Below are 17,805 nucleotides of genomic sequence, written 5' to 3'. Positions count from 1 at the left end.
ACTGCGCTATAATCATTGGCTGAAGATTGTATAAATCTGTCCCTTTATTTGAAAACATGTATCATTATCAAAGTCGTGACCTGAAGGAAGTCTGTGGTCCAGCCACCGAGGGCAAGCTATCCTGGTTGAGACGATTCATCTGGGGATCATAAAGCGACTCTGCCTGAACAGTTGCCCTGATGCGCTTTCCGAAATACTCGATCTCCACCGATTCGCCTTCGCTCATACCACCAGGAAGCCAGGCGTAGGCAATTGGCTTGCCAATCGTGTACCCAAATGCAGCGGTGGTTACATAGCCAACCGCTTTGCCATTGTAGAAAACAGGCTCCTTGCCAAGAATCATCGAGCGACCATCATCAACTGTCAAAGCCCGAAGTCGGCGCGTAGGTGCCTGGCTAGAAAGGCGTTGGAGGGCAGTTTTGCCGACGAAGTCGTCTTTCTTCGTTGCGTCTACGGCGTAGGAAACGCCAGCTTCGAACGGATTGTGCTCTGTCGTCATATCCGCGCCATAGGTCCGGTATCCCTTCTCCAGGCGCATGGAGTTGAATGCACTTCGGCCTGCAGCAATGAGTCCGTGCTGCTTTCCAGCTTGATAAATCGTGTCCCATAGGCGTTGGCCGTTCTCCGCGCTGGTTTGGATTTCCCAGCCTAGTTCACCGACGTAGGATTTCCGGATCATTGTAACTGGGATACCTGCGAGAATTGCTTTCTTTAGGCTGAAATATGGGAGGCCCTTGTTGGAAATGTCGATGGTGCTGATTCCGGCGATAACATCCCGGGCCCGAGGACCCCAGAGTCCGATGCAGCATGTGCTCCCTGTGATATCGCGGACTTGAATCCATTGCCCGGGGATCTTCTCTTCCTGAACTCGAGCTTCTCTGGTAAGATACGCCAGATCGGTTGCTGTGTTGGCTCCAATCTGGAACACATCATCCTCAAGTCGTAGTACAAAGATGTCACCCCGAATGTTTCCATAATCATTCAGGAGAAGTGTATAAGTAACGGTCCCCGGCTTGGTGGTAATATCACTCGTAGTCAAGCGCTGAAGCAGACCGACTGCCCCAGGACCGGACACTTCAAACCTATGGAAAGCAGTCATATCAAACATAGCAACGGCATTCCGCGTCTTCCATGCCTCAGCAGCCGAGATAGGCGAATGAAGCTGTGCCGACCAGGCATCCCGATCGACAGGTTTCCATGATGGTGGGAGAGACTTAACAAGGTCTTTGTTTGCCTCATACCACCACGGCCGCTCCCAGCCTCCAGTCTCGAAGAACACAGCACCCAGCTCGCGCTGGCGGGCGTTGAATGGACTAACACGCAAATTTCTGGGTGAGGATCGCTGCTGGAGCGGGTGAATAATGTCATAGATTTCGACAAAGTTCTGTTTTCCGGTCTCGGTTACGTAGTCTCGATTGAGTTGGACTTCTTCGAAGCGGGATAGCTCGCATTCAGATACGTCGACCTCGGATCGGCCGGTTGTGAGGATTTGTGCGAGGGCTCGGGCGATGCCTGCTGAGTGTGTAACCCATACGGCCTCGGCTACGTAGAAGCCATCGAGGTGGGATGGTTGGCCGAGCAGTGGGCCGCCGTCGGGTGTGAAGGAGAATATTCCGTTGAAGCCGTCCGCGATTTCTGTGTCCTGAAGAGCGGGGAGGAGCTTCTGAGTCTCTTTCCAAGCTGGGTCGAAGTCTTCGGCAGTGAATTCCAGGCGAGAGGGCATGTTCTGCTCATCAACATCTTTGGGTGTGAGGCCCAGTGATGATGCAACAACGGGCATTGGACGATGTCCGTAGTATCCAATGCCGTACTGGTCGCCATGTTCACGGTAGTAAAGGCGCTGATCTTGGTGTCGAAGGATTGGGAGTGAGGCATTCATTCCATTGGGCAAACTGTTAATATCTCTCCCAGCGAGAGCGGGGACTGTCGTGGTCTTTGCATACTGGTGAGCTAGCGGGAGCAAAGGAATATCCACGCCTACCATGGCTCCTAATTCAACACCCCAGAACCCAGCACAAGAGACAACAATATCTGCTGGGATAATGCCACTTGGAGTACTGACTCCGGTAATACGACGGCCATCCCGCTCAATTCCCGTCACGGGAGTATGGCCCAGATAACGAACACCGGCCTCGCTTGTCCGTTCAATGAGAAGCTGTGTTGCTCGGGCTGCTAGTGCGAGGCCATCAGTGGGGATGTGCAGACCGCCCAGCACCATCTCATTGTTCAGATGAGGATACATCTTGAAGCACTCCTCAGCGCTGACTAGCCGGGCATCGATGCCCCATGAGGAGGCGTATCCATGTTTCCGCTTCAAATCCTCCAGTCGTGCGGGGGTGGTTGCTACTTCGAGACCGCCCACTTGATTGAAGCATTTGTGTCCATCCTTCTCTATCGATAGAAGCTTCTCGACTGTGTATCGCGCGAGGTGTGTCATTGTCTTGGAAGGGCCTGTCTGGAATACGAGCCCGGGGGCATGTGACGTCGATCCACCCGGCATGTGCAACGGGCCCTGCTCGACAACAGTGATATTGTTCCATCCTCGAGAGACCAGCTCGTCGGCGAGGTTGGTACCCACGATACCGGCTCCAATGATGACAACGCGTTGTGAAAGTGACATTATTATATGATTGTTAATATGATACATCCATTAGAAAGCGGCAGACCCTCGTTCTATTTGTATATTCACATAGTTCATGAGTTGTACACTGTGTGACATTCTCGTACACTTGTTCCCATACCCCGCATTGGTGTACGATAATTATGTAGTGTATCTTGAAGCTGAAGATAAAGATATTACGCCCCGCACGGGTTCCGGCGATGTAAAGCCGAGAATGCCAGTAACGAACACGGGTGCCATTTACCAGGAATCGGAATGGAGGGGTATAACTTTGGTTGCCCCACGTTGATATAGATAATGAAGCTCATCAGGTCAATCATAATTGGCAAACCAGCTCGATGTGGCGCTTTTTCGGTTGACAATGGATAACATTTCCTTTTTGGGTCACGGGTCCTAATTTTAGTATGAGGGGGCCCCGTCATAGCTTTCTCACCGTAGTTGGATGTTATTCATAGTTCCTTCTATAGGTTGGGTAGTTATCCAGTTAAAAAAGATGTTATATAGTCCATGGCTATTTTTCCAAGGTTGTGAAGTGGTTGTGAGGGTTGATACGTGCGTCTCAGATGCCAACAGAGCCCGGAGCGGAAAATCGAATATATCCGTGTTATTCTCTCGGAGCGCGCTCGAACGAGACACCAGACACACATATATATATCTATATTCCACCATTCAATGGACTGCTTCGACTTGAATTTATGTTGATGTTACATAGCAGTTGGTACAGCAGCTTCGGTATAAAACACGACGTCTATACGGCAACGAAAAAAAAATGATAGTACAAACAGGCTTGGACGACAAACTATATACATACTGATCTGATCCTCAGGACTAACTCATCTACCGACCTAGTCTTAGAGTGCAGTTGTCACTCCGAGGTGACTATTAGCTTCCGCAACGGGGCTTCCAAGACAAACCCGTGAATCAGATAGAAAACACGTTGGATTTAAGCAACAGTATCCGAGCTTTAGGCCGGGATCTAACACATTTGTATGTGTTTAGATTCGAGCTAGCTACTTGTGGTAAAGAAAACAGCTGATCATGCAATAAATCGTTGGTTATGAAGCATTGTCATTGGCAGCACATTCCAACATAACGGAGGAAAATGATGCAATCGCCATTCTCTGACCTCTGATTGGTCAATATGAAAATGGATACAGGGTTGTTTTCAATGGAGTCGTAGAGTATAGAAATGGGTTGTATATAGTTTCAAATATGAGATATATCGTTTACTTCTCTGTCTACATTCTATGAACCTTTCTAATACCAAATAATATCCCCAAAGAACAATGTAACCTCATACTATGCGGGGCAAAATGTTTGACGTTCGGCTGGAGCCGATCCCCGGGGAACCCAACAGGAAACATTCCCTTCCCTTGGGACTTTCACACTTTCTCAAGACAAACTCCTCAGCTTGAGGACATCCCGCAATGCTATCGCCTACATTCCACGTCCACCTCTCATCATGACCGAGCCTAGTGAAGCCCTTGTTCCTGAGGAACCGCCCAACGCAATCCTGACCGACTCCCGCCCGACAGCCGATACCCGCGATAACGACCGAGAAGCATTAGAGCTCCATTCGATCCAAACGCAAGAAGACAACGATTTGGACTACTCGACCCCATCCGGTTCTTCTGGCGACGAGCATCATGTGCCTACACATAGGACTATCTCCCAGGCGGATTCCCGGCGTAGACGCGAAGCCCGCAGTGGCCTTTGGGGCCACATCTGTCGGTTCTGGACACGACATGTGATTATAACTGTGGCGCAGAAGAGCAATCGAGATCACTTCGGTACGTTGTACCGTGCACACGTTGTTGGCACTCTAATTGACTTCGTCAAAGCCCTGGAAAGGACATTCCTTGCCTACATCCGCACGTCTACAGTTTTCGCTATGCAAGGGGTACTCATTGCGCAGCTTTTTCGTCTCCAACGGCCGTCTCACGCAGTCGATCGCCTATCGTTCTACGAAGTCGGTATCCCTCTTTCGGTTACCTGTCACTTCGTGGCTGTTGTCGTCGCTTTGATAGGAGCGTTCCGGTTCTGGAGGCAACAAAATGCTATTGTCCGCGGGAAAGTATACGCCGGAGGGTGGGAGTTAAATTCGGTGGGAATTTTATTATTTATTGTAAGTCTCCCTAGGACGGTCGCCAGTTTTCGAATACTAACCAACTCCCTACGCTCAGGTCATTTTGGCGAGCTTGGTTCTTATTGTTATCATCTCGATCCAAATCAGCTTGAACCCCAGTGCCTTGCCTTATCGAATATTATGGTCGTGAATTATCGCTCATGGTTCTATTACTCTGGTTAGATATGCATTTACATAGCGAAGCAAAAGTTCTGAGCATTTTATTGAGCATCCATCTTATCGAGCATATGTAATTATGACTTCATGGTATGGCTCCGAGGTTCCCATATTTTAACCTACCTGCCAATCAAATCCGTCTCTTATTTGTGGGGCGCGCTATCATTTCCCCTGAGCATTTCCATCATTAAAGCCAGCTGGGATAGGTATTGTCCAGTAAAGTCGCATGTGGAGCCAGCTGGTCTTCAATACCCACCGGCTATCCCACAGAACCACGTCATAGTTCTGAAGGGTCCGCATATCTCGCACTGACAGATATCAACCCGAACTCGCGCAGTGATGACTCTGGTATATCAATGGTCTTTTATGCCGCTGCTAATTTCTATGCCCTTCGATCTCCCTTGACTTAGGTGGTGGAGATGGACAACAAAGCTGCTATTTGCTCGTCGAAGTAACTGAATAAGACGATGCGAAATGGCCGATTGAAGTCATCGATACGACAACTGAAGCTGGTTGAATGCATGCTCGCTTGTTGCTCGAACAAACCCAGGTAGACAGAAACAGGGCAGGCGGTTGTCACATCAAGTCCAACGTTTAGAGACTAGATAACCTCTTGGGAGTGAAGGGTTATGGGCCAGGAAGTAGGAGAATGGCAAATAAAATGTGAATACAGAAGGAAGAGGGAAAGAGTCAAACCCCAGCGGGACGAGAGCGTATTTAATCAGATGGCTATTGGCTGTCTACTGTTAAACAATTTTCGTTTACTCTCATACATTATCTTCCTTCTCCCCATTTTCGCTTCTCCCCCTTCCTTTCTTCGTTTCTCATTCTCATCCTTTTGACTACTCAGACATCAACTTTCATCGCTATCTTCTACCATGGCTAGGTCTATTCAATCCCCTGTAAGCGAAATACCCTGATTGTTTCGGCATTCCTTACCCTAAAGCCCTCAATCTACAAATCTACCGCTATAACAACTACTTAATTTAAAAATCAAGTGGCATAACCCTACCGCCTGGTTTGATCTTACTATGTCTCGCATCATAATTCGTTCCCTGGCCACGACCTTCACCCTGGGCGCTTCATCCTTGTGCGCGATGCAACTTCCATTTTCTAACAGCCTCTGGTTGTGCCTTTGTCACCTCCCCAAACATATATAACACGGGATATATCAAGCGCATATAGATGCGAACTAACGTATCACAGTTGTTCTGAAAGCACTGCGAGATACATGGACATGGTCTCGTTCATTGTCATCGTCTTTTTGAGGACGTGACTAGCTTTGCCACGACCAATGGCATTGCGACTGGATATCCAACCCAGGGCTTGGTGAGGACTCTACCATACATTAAATGACAGAGCAAAATCCTAATACATAATCTTGGACATATCAGACTTCTGTCATGCAGACCCGCTACCGTGTCGCTCGCTGGGGCAAGAAAAAGAAGCGTATGTTTGATGCAACTATTTCGAGCCAAGGATAATATCCCCACGGCCACAACCTCTATTCCTTACTAAGAGTTGAACCGTATTCATACCTGCCGAGCTACATTGCCATCAGCCAGCCCAAAGTCATGAATGCTTTGGTTATCCCAAATTGCTCTTCCCATCCACAAACATAGTGTGCTAATCCTGTCAAGTTAAGATACTGACATTAAACTAGCTTCGAAGTATGCTTCATTGACCACCACATCGAGATTCCTTGGTGATGGCAACGGCACCTCGTCGATCCCGAGTGCAAATCTAACTCCGAGGCCCAAGCGCTGGCCAACTACTTGGAACAGCATCGACGACACTAGCTATGGTCCCGCCATGTGGAACAACAATAGCGTTACGCAGGTCTTTTCCCAATTTAAACCGGGCGACACAACGATAATCTGCTAGGAAAAGGTAGCAGCTAGATCATGTTACATCATTTCGATGGGCTTCAGCCTCTGACAAGTAGGAAAGAGGTTACGGTGGAATGGATAGCAAAAGTCACTCTATTTTTGGACTGTTGGTGCGCTAGATGATGCAATCGGACACTGTGGATGAGGCATTATTAGTTGCTCCTCAACATGCTTGAATAGTTACCACATCAAGTGCGTAGATGCTACCAACAACTCCAACGGCAAAAACGACGTCATCCCAGCACTGCTTTTTCAAGAAGCACAAGCTCCCTCTCGACTATGGAAATGCCCACTGGGATTCTTCGTCCGTCTCTGGCAGCCGTGACATCACAGACGAATGGGATGTCCACGCCGTTCATGCCTCGGAATACCCCCAATTCTAATCGTAGCCCACAATCTAAATCTCCAGATAATCAATCATATTGAGGGGTGACGATGTTGATAGGCAGTAAATAGGAGACTATGTACATAACTGTGAGAGAGGCTGAGATGCTGGTGAATTGCACCAACATTGAGCCTGCTGGTTGCGGTGCTATGCGGCTGGTCTCTCCGTGAGACATAGCAAGTGCCCTGGCAGCTGAACATCTCTTGAGTGGCCTTAGGCATTTGGTATAAAAGGTTTTATCGTGGCATGAGAATGGAACATATAGCTCTTTATAGAATGGATGTAAGAGTAGCTGCCTAGTATTAAAAGTATTTTAAGAGGATGAGCCATGTTAAAGAGGTAGGCTAATATTGACAGGCGCCAAAGAAAGGATTATGGATAGTCTAACAAACTGTGTCAATCCTTCTGTATTGTGACCAAAAGAGCTGGTTTTACCTGACTGTAGTGCTTCGAGTCAGTAATAACAAACAAATGTTTTGTGAAAGTGAAGAGAGAGTCATTTGGAAGTGAGAGACTGGGAGTTGAAATGGTAAGAGAGAAGGAGCCCAAACACAGTGAGAGATGAGAGGGTCTTGAAGTTCCCAAATCTTCGTCTACTCTCACCATCGTCTCCCCAGCGTTTGCTCTGGTCATAGAACCTCCCCCTCCATCTTCCTTTCCTCATCTCTTCTTCCTTCTCCTACTTCAGTTCAAAATCACAACTCCAATGACGCCACGATCTGCGCGTTCAGCCTTGATTTTGATCTGCAACATTTTCTCATCCTCTCCTTGAGCCATGGCTGACTCCAGCCAGCACCCTGTAAGTAAATAATCTTGTCTGCTTGTTGATTTTTGTGTCTCCATGGACAATATATAGTCTCGGGACTCCTCACCTCAAACATCCATCCTAAAAATTCCCATTTTGCATGCTGTCGATCATATAGCCACACAGGCTAGATAATCTGATGCTTTCACTTGCTGAGCATGGTCTGACACCGCTGCATTATGTTGGGCATTATCTTCCCTTCTCTGAAATCCCTAACCTTCCGCACTCTCGCCTGTTACGAACTTCCCGGCGAGGACCAATACATAAATTCTAACACCCTCCCCTCTGTATCCTCGCCATATACTCAAGCAACTGCAGAACCTCTATCAGGGATAAGCGGATACTAACTAAATTATAATAGGTGTGGTGCAAACACTGCGAAGTGGAAGGGCACTTGGTCACCCACTGTCATGCTCTTTACGAAGACCTGACCAATTTCGATGCAGCTGTTCGAATGTCCCAAGGCCCGGTGAGTACTCTAGCATGAACCCCCATGGCAGAATGAAACATTAACATGAAGCGTTTGACGTAATAGGCCTCTGACCCGAAGAGAGCCTACCATATTGCCCACTGGGGCCAGGGAAAGAAGAAGCAAGGTATGTTCTATGTAATTATTAGAGCCAGCATTCAGCCTCCTTACTCAGCATAGCCTGTGTACCAGTTGAAGCAATTTACTGACGTTTAGTACATAGCCTACGGCCCTGCTGCATTCGATACTGCGCAAGGTGAGGGCTTCAACTACCTAACAATCCCTCCCACTGATCTCGACCCATTGGAGGCCCAAGCTGCGTTAAATTACCTGCACCAACAATGGGTCTATTGGTTGCACTGCCGTGCTGTGTGGTATGAAAACCAAACCGGAGGAAATACCACACTGTGAAGCATACGGGGAGGACCGGCGCCGCAGTCTTTTTTTCGCCATATCTTGATATCTTGAATTGAAAATTTCTCGGTTAAGTTATTCACTATCAAAATCCGTCCTGATGTTAGAGTGGAGCATGCAGAACTTTGTAGACGTAGAAGTAGTAGCCCAGGATAAAGTTTTATAGAGGACGAACCATGCCGAGATATCATATGATATTTATAGGCACTAAATATAGGAATACGTGACTATGGTATAAAATCATAGCTCGGTGTAGACTAACCACTTTGGTATCTCACAACTTCTCGGTGTTATTGTACATGCGTACGTAGTCAATTTCAGGGATACTCCAGTGACCATCCACAGATCAATATGAAGCTTGGTGCTGACGTACCCATGGATTCTCTAAGGCTGATCACAACGTTGATGTTATACCCCACCAAAATTTCGTGCTCGCCACTAACAAGTACATACGTACTCCTTGTCTTATAGATGTAGATCATTTGATGGAATACCTATCGACCCATCGGAATAAAAATACTCCGGGTTCTATCAAACTAATAATAATCGGTAAAACCGCGGGACAAAACTGACGTGTATGAAGTACCTCGGTCTCAGTTCCGAGTAAATCATTCGAAGCCGTTTCAAATAAAACAGCCCCATGCAAGTCCTGTAAGGCCAGATGATCATCCATCAAGCCCCATTTTGATTTCCGACTTTTCCGCCAGATACGGAGTGACCATCAACGATCCTGCCCCTTCGGGCATACGGACCAAGACATCTAAAAACCACGCATCCTTCTCGAAGAAGACACGGTGTTAGATCGGGCGATACCTCACCGAAATACTACATGCTCCATACACTATAGTTACATTATATCAACCCATGTACGGAGTACGTCGTACCTGATTGTAACCCTAGCTGTCCACTCCGAACCAGACCCGGTCCGCTCGCGGAGCAAACTGGATCCGTGCCCGATGTGGAAAGCGGATATAATGGATAATCAGCCCAGCTCAGCTCAACAACCCTGAACCTGAACTTTGAAAATGGGGAACAGGGTTTCGCTAAAACGGCCCAGCCTCCATATGATAATCCACATGTCCACATCGTAGGAACCCACAGTAGAAAATCACGGGGGGCTAGATGGTTCTCGGATTGGCAGACATGACAAGAAAAGATAGGAAGAATCGGAGAAGGGAGGTGGACACATGTCGCATTGCTCACAGACAAACCTATCCAAAAAGCGCCCAAATAAAGTGTGGGACATGGGTATCTCGGCAGTTGGTACGAATGCGAATACTCGGTTAGGGTCTTGGCGCGCATTGGGCCGCCCGGATACCCTTGAAAGGTGTTACTTCACGAGGGTGGGTTCCTTGGCAGTGGTGATCCAGCCTTATTTCTGCTGTTCGGATGGCTTGGCGGCTTTCAGGGGAAATGACATGGTCGTGTCGTTGTGGTTTTTGGTAATACCGTGTTTGGATTCATTACTTTCGTTACTATAGTGGAGTCTGGAGCTGACGGTCTTCTTCGGAGTTAAGACTTTGTCATGCCCCCTTTTTCTTCTTCTGGGGCGAATGTATTGAATTGAATATTCAAGACGAGTCAAAGCTGAGACTTGAGAGGGCTGGGCTTTTAGGCGGGCTGTGTGGCTGACATGGTACTTGGTCCTTGCTCACAAGGTTGATTTTGGGATTGGGAATGTATACAAAGTCATTTGGGTATTGATTTTTATGCTCATATGTACATCCGAATTTATCCACAGTCACCGACAGTCCTCGGCTTGAATGTCTCCATTTCGTAGAGAGAAAAAACCGGAAAAGAGAGGGGCAGGAAAAAAAAAAAAAAAACAACACCAATCATGATCTGAACAAATATGATAAAAATAGGCCAAAAAGAAAGAATCAAATGGTGAATCATAGAAAGAAAATGCAAGATATGAGAAAGTAAATGTAACAGAGTGACATATATAGACACTTGACAGGAAGCTTCCGCCGCCAGGGCATCGCTTCTTAAGAAATCATTTCCATGTCTTTACCACACAACGCACCAAAATTAAGCTGTCGGCATAGGAATGCTAGTCATAGGCAGCGGGGGTGGAGCTTGATCACCCTCCTCGAACATCCACTTCTCCAATTTTTGCGCCATGCGCGCACAGAAGGGGTCAACATAGCCAGTCCACAAAGTGGCGCAGAAGTAGACCAACACGATCCAAGCTGGGATACTAATAGCCACGACCCAAGGGGCGCGAATGGGGATCCAATGCGGGTGAAGAGGTTCGCCGTCCTCGCCGTAGATCGGGTTACCCTTTTCATCGACAATGTCACCGTCCCAAGGCTGGCCGGTGATTCCGTAAAGCATCCAGCACAGAACGGTGCGGAGGAGAGTGCCGTGCACGAGGTAAACGGCGAAACTCTGCTTGCCGAGCCAAAGGAGGAGACGGCTGGAGAGGAATTCCTTGGTGGAGGGTGAGATATAGATGGCGAAAATGATGAGGTCGACGCCCAGGGCGGAGTAGCGTCTACCGACGTTGACCTTCGGGGGAAGAGGTAGTGCGAGGCTTGTTCCATGTAGGTCGACCATGTGGCCCATTCGGGGTGTTCACCGGGGTATGAGCAGATGAAGAGACCGAGGCAGAGAAGGATGCCTGCTACGATCTTGCGGCCCCAGCGGTGGCGTTCGACGAATTCTTTGAAACCATTCTCATATGAGAGATCGCTGAGGAACATGCCGTAGACTGCCTGCATTTGGAAGGTTTCTGTTTCTTCGTTAGTACCAGGGTGGGTGTTATTGAGGCTTGACGTGGAACTTACCAGTGTTTTTAGCAGCGTTCTGGTGAAAGTAGAGGTACATGCCCACGTAGATGGCGACACGGAATCGGAACTTGCAGAACATCGTTGCGCAGATAAGGACGTAAATTAACATCGATGCCTGAAGCAGCGGGAGTAAAGCCCACTGGTGGTCATCGTACGCCATATAGCCCGTGGTCCAAACTTCAAGGAAGGTCTTGAACAGCCGAACGAACTCCTCCCAGAAAGTAGGCGCCAAATCGACGGCTGCGTAACGACACCACCAACAGTCGGAGCGATTAGCGGCAATGAAGGCGCCAAACTGTGCCATGACCCATGAAATGATCAAGGCGATGGTGGCAGGGAAGATGAGGCGAGGTGGGCGGCGGAAGGCACTCTTGCCAACCGATGTAAAGGATCCAAGGATATCGCCATTGCGGGACTGTTTGAGCGGCTTGAGAGCGCAAACGTAGCCAGTCAAGAAGGCGAAGATGGTGACACCCAAACGGCCCTGCCAAGGGATACGGAAGACGGGCCACTGCAGAATTCGGGGAGGGGTGTCAACATCGTCGCGGGGGGCGAAGAGGTCATAATCCCAGGCTCGGGCAAGGTGAGTGAGGATAACTAGGAATGAGGCGATTCCTCGGAGGCCCTATTGCTTGATGTCAGTAACCAGTGAATATCCCTATAAGGCTGATATGCGAACGCACATCAATCCACTTCACACTTTTCCGCGGATCACCTTTCACCGATGGATCTGCGGACTTCCAGGGAATGTTGTCCAATATGCGCGAGTAAATGTGGTTGGGTTGTATGTACTCCATGACGAGTGTTATAACGAATGAATGAGAGACCGAACGAGTCCGATAGGGAGACTCGGGGTTTCTAGTGGGTTGGTTGGAATGGAAAGCCTAAGTCAGACCATAAATATTGAACGTTGAAGCTCTAAAAAAGTGCCAAACCAAAAACCAAAAACAAGACGCTGGTATAAAAAGAAAGGAAGGGACGGATAAGGTTAAGAGAGCCTAGAAATGCGAAATCTCCCCATAGATCGCAGAAAAGTTCAGAAGGAAAAGTGACCAAGATAGGAGAATGGGGTATATGTAAGAGAAATCCGAGTTCATCCCCACGAGTCGAAGATCTTGGCCAGGAAAACGGGTACGAGGCGAATGAGCAACTTGAGCTGGGGAATTTACTTACAACTGTATCGCGTGGGGCTTGGGTGTGGACCCTTTTGAATGAAATACAAGGGCAATACGGAGGACCCATCAAATATATGACGATATGTAAATTATACCTACTATACATGAGATGCATAATTATAGTCCGCTCGTTTATCGTATTCTATTACCTTCTAATTGTAGTAGATGTACAATATAGATGAGAGAACACGTCCAAAGCAGGCACCTACATGTAGCATTATGTGTGTATGTTGTATGTATCAATCCATAGTTACGCCGTCGGGGATGAGCATTGTCCTGCATACTCCGTATCCGGACTCCATACTCCATACAAACAGGTGAAAGGGGTTAACCCAAGTAGCAGATTGAAGCTATCTCCAGCCTTTCACAAATTAAGCTATCTAATAAATGTAGAAGCTGACGACGCTTTGCGCATCAACGCGAACTAGTGTGTAACCGACCAATCAAGGGCTGTTATTTTCCCCATATGAACCATGGGCTAAAGGCCGCCTCAAATTGCGCCAGATCTTGGCATTTTTGGCACGTAGTCCCAGACACTATTTTAATTGGTCAGGGGTCATACTCAACGGCAAATCGGAATTTAGGTTTCGAATTGATTTCCCTTGAAATCCGGTAACATTGGCCTCTTTCCGTACGGAACTAAAAGGGATCGAAGGGGATGGAATTCAAGGAAGTTAACCCCCTATTTCCGCTAAATACGAAACCGAGAACCCTGGGCATGTTCATGGGTACTGCTCTGTATGCTAGAGTATGAACTCTATATGAAGTATCCGTGTTGTATGGGGTATGGACGCGATTCCAACGTTGTACTCGTTATCTAATCCTCGGACTCCGTGACGATCGCCAGGGCCCTCGGGAACTTCCCGATACACTACTCCGTACCATGAACACAGTTTCAGGAATGGTGAACAGGAGACTCTACTCCGTACCAAAAGCACAACATTCCATTTCCTTTGGGAATGTGACACTTGAACTTGATTGATGTTTGAAGCGAAGGAATTTGAAACATGCATCACAACTAGATAATAACAAATTTAGCCAATAGTGCAAAGGCACCTCTTGGCCTCCCACTAAGTGGGATTACTTATTCAGATGCCATGCTGCTCCGTGGACTATTGAAAAAATGGGTCCTTCTGGAATTTCAAGGCGAAATTAATCCAACCTAGTATTTGTTTATTTGCCCTATGACAGTTGATCGTCCAAACCAGTACTCTTATTGTTGTACTCCGTACGGAGTCCATTAACCTCGGTTCTCGACCACATGATAGTACACACAAGCAACATGGACTGGACCTAGCTATTTCAGGTCCCAATCAACTTGTATATACTACATATCTACCATTATGTCTATTATCAGAACAACAAACCAGCGTATTCTCTGTAAGGCTAGGGGGGGATATGACGAACGTGATGCATAGCCAAAAAAAGAAAAGAAAAGAAATTCAAGCCCTATGGGGATCTTCTTCCCGCGCCTCTCAGCACAATGCGTCTTTGTCTGCTCGAATGGGAATTATCTCGCATCTTGGCGACCCATTTATTTGACAAAATGCGAAACTCTGACTTTCAGCCCTGGAGGGATTTATATAGAAAAGATCGTCTTTGTGGTCCAAGGTTACAAGTTCCCCTGCATGGTATTATAATAATAGATGTGCAGGGGTGTACGTGTGTATGTGGTGGCTATCCATATGGGGCTGTCTATAACAATATCCCCGAGTCGGAGATAGGTATTGACGTTTGACATACCTCATACGTATTATTCGGGGTTGAGATGCTCTTTTAGCCACTGTGCACTTTTTCTACTCCAAACTGTTCTAGAGCCGCCAATTCCACCTCGTGTGGACCAATACCCACTTTTTCCCAATTTAAAAAAGATTTAAGGGTCGGGGAATTGATCAGATATGGTTCTCGGTTCTTCATGGTATTGTAATTCAAATGACAATACGGCGTACACCAAACCCAATACACAAGCTTGGCAAAGCCGGGTGGTGGCGGGCCAAGGTCACGCAATTTTAGTTTCATCCCGACACATCCATTTAGACCCGTCTAAATTTACCCCTTAGTCAGGAGAAAGTCGATGAGGTTGAGGTGTGTAACAGGAGAAGAAGAACCAGAATTCGTGTAGGAACAACTCTGTCACTTCCAAAATGCGGCTTGGACAAACATTTACAGCCTTCCTTTCATGGGCCTTGGTGGCTTCGGCCACCATTCTCGAGAACGGTCAAGTGAGAGAGAATGCATACCCAGGCCAGTTACAACCGGTGACTCTGGACGATTCATGGAGGAACTATCCTGCGGATGCTCCGGAGATATCTTACAAAGGTCGTTGGGATAGCCAACATATTTCCTGTATGTTTCCCCATATCCCGCTCCTCTTCCCCGGATTCTGGTTTTAACCTTAATACTAACCTTGGATCGATACTCAGGGTGGTCGTAGGTATTACTTTCTTTATTATTTTATCGGGTTTACTAATTAACTTAGTGCACCGGGAATCAAAGTCGAATTCTCTGGGGAAAAGGTACATCTTGTCTATTTCGATCAACGTTAAAAAGGGTCCACATATTAACATCATTGTAGCTTGCTGTCCATTTCGGTCCAAGCACCAACACAGGTGTCCTCGTGGCCTACCGGTATGTATCATCTCCCTCTCTATGTATTCATTACTCTAAATGTCAGCAGGATCGGCTCTCTCGACTGGCAATTTTCTAATATCACCGCATCATCAACATATCAATTTGTTGGTCCAGAGTCAGATCTCAAAGATGGCGATGAACCCGTCGATAAAAATACGTTTGAGATGAGAGGTATGTATTCCATCAAACCAGTGGCAAGGTCTATATACTAACTACCCTACAGTGACAAATTGGGGCATTGGATAAGTCTCACCCTGTCGTTCAATCTGTTCGTTACTTACCGTCTACACAGTTCAAATCGCTGGTGTAGCTGTCGCGAATGGCGCTGCCCTCACCAAGCCTCCTACCTTCGAGAAGAGAGTTGAGATCATCGGCGGCTCGTGAGTCTTCCCACCTTCGCCACCTACTCTTCCATGCAACTAACCGTCTCCAAGACTTGCATCTGGGCAATTCGCCACCTATGAGACACTCTCATCCTGGTCCTTCCTCTTCGCCAATGGCTTGGGCAACGTCGAATATGGCATCACAGTCAGTCCACCCATACTTAGAATCCTTGATTCGATATGCTGACAGTCTCACAGGCCTATCCCGGCGTGTGTCTTGCCGATGAACAATGTTACAACGGCGGCTCCCGCGGCGTGGTATGTCGCCAGCCCCGTATCTTCTCTAGGAACCTCACCATCAACTAACAATACCACTAGGGCTGGTACTGGCACCGTGCCTCAGACCCCGGCTCTCGCGCACGTTCGATCTACGACCGTAACCCCGAGAAGTGGGACGTAAAAGCAGAGCAACCGGCCGATCTTGTGATCATCCAGATGGGCGGTAACGATCACCGCCACCCCAACGAGATCCCCGGCAGGGATTACTACCATGCCTACGTCGACTTGGTGGAGGATATCCACTCCAACTGGCCTAATGCGATCATCATCCTCATGGTATGTATTATCCTATTTGTAACTTTGACTGTGAATGTTGAGGTTCATCTAGCTAATATTCAATAGTCTCAATGGGGAGGTTTCACCAAGCAAGGAAAGAAGTACGTCGGCAGCACTTACTACCAGGAAGAGACCCGGGAGGTCAATGAGCACTTCAAGAACCGTGGTTTTGTCTACTATTTCCCTACCGAGGGTCTGCTGCAACACAACGATATTAACCCCAAGAACCATCTTACGGATGTGGGTCATGTCAAGATTGCGAGTCACTTGTTGCAGTGGGTTAAATTGGTTCTCAGGTGGAACCTTGAGCCCACTGGTGAAGTCTCCGTTGGAACTACTTACTGGAACGATCAGCAGGAATACTGATCGTTCTTTCTTGGATGTAAATTGGGCTGGGTAATGATCTGGCCTCTGTACATTTATTTTGTTAATTACTTGGCATAGTGTGGATAAACTGCAGGATCACATATAGAACATACATACCGCCTTATATGACATTTACATTTTACATTTTACTACTCCAAGTAGGTAGATATCTAACAAACTTCGACAAACGCTTCAACAAAAGGAGAACATGGAGGGAAATATCCGAGCGTTAGAGAAAATTCCAGGGAACTAACTGTGAAGACGGGAAACAACTCCAACAATACTACGAAGAGCTGGAAGCTATCAAACGAGACCATAGCAAAAATAGGCAGACCCTGTTCGCCAACGAATCAATGTTTCCACCAGGATTCTTGAAACAGGACTATGATATGATAAGGGAAAACCCAACATGGTATCTTCGGCAGGATCTGGCTCAAGATTGCATTAACGGAGGTGGTTGTTGTACCTATGGCTGTGACTGTTGCAGAAACCGTGCAACCGTTCGTTATAAGAGGCGTGTTGGGCACTGTACAGCTGGCTGCGGTTGTTGTGCAGGTGAGAGGGGGTTTCACGATTTCTGAAGCAAGTCACTTTGCATTGAGCCTAAAAAAACTGCTACAGTGGAAGGTCTTTTGTTGTAAGCTAACATGCAATGATCTGATTCCTTCTAGTGATGGACGCGTATGTTTGTCAGTGCCCCATAATCCCCCATGGCAAGACCATGTCTGCTTCTTTTGCATGTTCTCTGGACATGAGCTTTATAACAAAATTTGGTCTCATGAATATCTGCTTACTGAAAAGCCTCTCCTTCATAACCTTGCATACTTGGCATATCTAACAAATACAAAACAAACACATGATTGATCAGCCAGAAACCAGTAGCCATCCACCACCTGTACATAACTCGATCCTGATGCCTTGAACGGGATGTGACTGTGTAGAAAGATAAGATACTTGAGTTTGTATAAAATAACAGCCCGGACAAGATTGCAGAACCATGATGGGCTCGCATCCAGATC

At 47.3% G+C, this 17,805-nt stretch overlaps 6 protein-coding genes across 6 annotated transcripts; 4 read left to right on the top strand and 2 right to left on the bottom strand.

The window, feature by feature from the left end:
* Positions 1-67: 67 nt before the first annotated feature.
* Positions 68-2,620, bottom strand: N7487_006195 (GcvT family protein; the record flags this gene model as incomplete). The annotated part of the gene is made up of 1 exon (XM_056873942.1): positions 68-2,620. One exon carries the CDS (start codon positions 2,618-2,620, stop codon positions 68-70), a length of 2,553 nt encoding a protein of 850 aa, XP_056731662.1.
* A 1,462-nt stretch (positions 2,621-4,082) lies between these two features.
* On the top strand, positions 4,083-4,896 carry N7487_006194 (DUF202 domain-containing protein; the record flags this gene model as incomplete). Its single annotated transcript, XM_056873941.1, has 2 exons — positions 4,083-4,745; positions 4,804-4,896. The coding sequence occupies 2 exons, from the start codon at positions 4,083-4,085 to the stop codon at positions 4,894-4,896; spliced, it is 756 nt and encodes a 251-aa protein (XP_056731661.1).
* Positions 4,897-6,325: 1,429 nt separating this feature from the next.
* Positions 6,326-6,806, top strand: N7487_006193 (uncharacterized protein; the record flags this gene model as incomplete). Its single annotated transcript, XM_056873940.1, has 2 exons — positions 6,326-6,371; positions 6,586-6,806. 2 exons carry the CDS (start codon positions 6,326-6,328, stop codon positions 6,804-6,806), a joined length of 267 nt encoding a protein of 88 aa, XP_056731660.1.
* Positions 6,807-7,971: 1,165 nt separating this feature from the next.
* N7487_006192 (uncharacterized protein) lies at positions 7,972-8,881 on the top strand (the record flags this gene model as incomplete). Its single annotated transcript, XM_056873939.1, has 4 exons — positions 7,972-7,995; positions 8,363-8,470; positions 8,537-8,597; positions 8,694-8,881. The coding sequence occupies 4 exons, from the start codon at positions 7,972-7,974 to the stop codon at positions 8,879-8,881; spliced, it is 381 nt and encodes a 126-aa protein (XP_056731659.1).
* Positions 8,882-10,915: 2,034 nt separating this feature from the next.
* N7487_006191 (acyltransferase family protein) lies at positions 10,916-12,473 on the bottom strand (the record flags this gene model as incomplete). The annotated part of the gene is made up of 4 exons (XM_056873938.1): positions 10,916-11,317; positions 11,386-11,618; positions 11,674-12,301; positions 12,360-12,473. 4 exons carry the CDS (start codon positions 12,471-12,473, stop codon positions 10,916-10,918), a joined length of 1,377 nt encoding a protein of 458 aa, XP_056731658.1.
* A 2,522-nt stretch (positions 12,474-14,995) lies between these two features.
* Positions 14,996-16,786, top strand: N7487_006190 (SGNH/GDSL hydrolase family protein; the record flags this gene model as incomplete). The annotated part of the gene is made up of 9 exons (XM_056873937.1): positions 14,996-15,237; positions 15,331-15,367; positions 15,427-15,479; positions 15,529-15,653; positions 15,775-15,862; positions 15,917-16,010; positions 16,064-16,123; positions 16,184-16,420; positions 16,487-16,786. The coding sequence occupies 9 exons, from the start codon at positions 14,996-14,998 to the stop codon at positions 16,784-16,786; spliced, it is 1,236 nt and encodes a 411-aa protein (XP_056731657.1).
* Positions 16,787-17,805: the final 1,019 nt, after the last annotated feature.

The sequence above is a fragment of the Penicillium crustosum genome, assembly GCF_028827405.1.
Source record: "Penicillium crustosum strain IBT 35664 chromosome Unknown utg000002l_segment0_segment0, whole genome shotgun sequence".
Lineage (NCBI taxonomy): Eukaryota > Fungi > Ascomycota > Eurotiomycetes > Eurotiales > Aspergillaceae > Penicillium > Penicillium crustosum.
The sequence above is the reverse complement of the archived record's forward strand: the minus strand, read 5'-3'. Positions and strand labels throughout refer to the sequence as shown.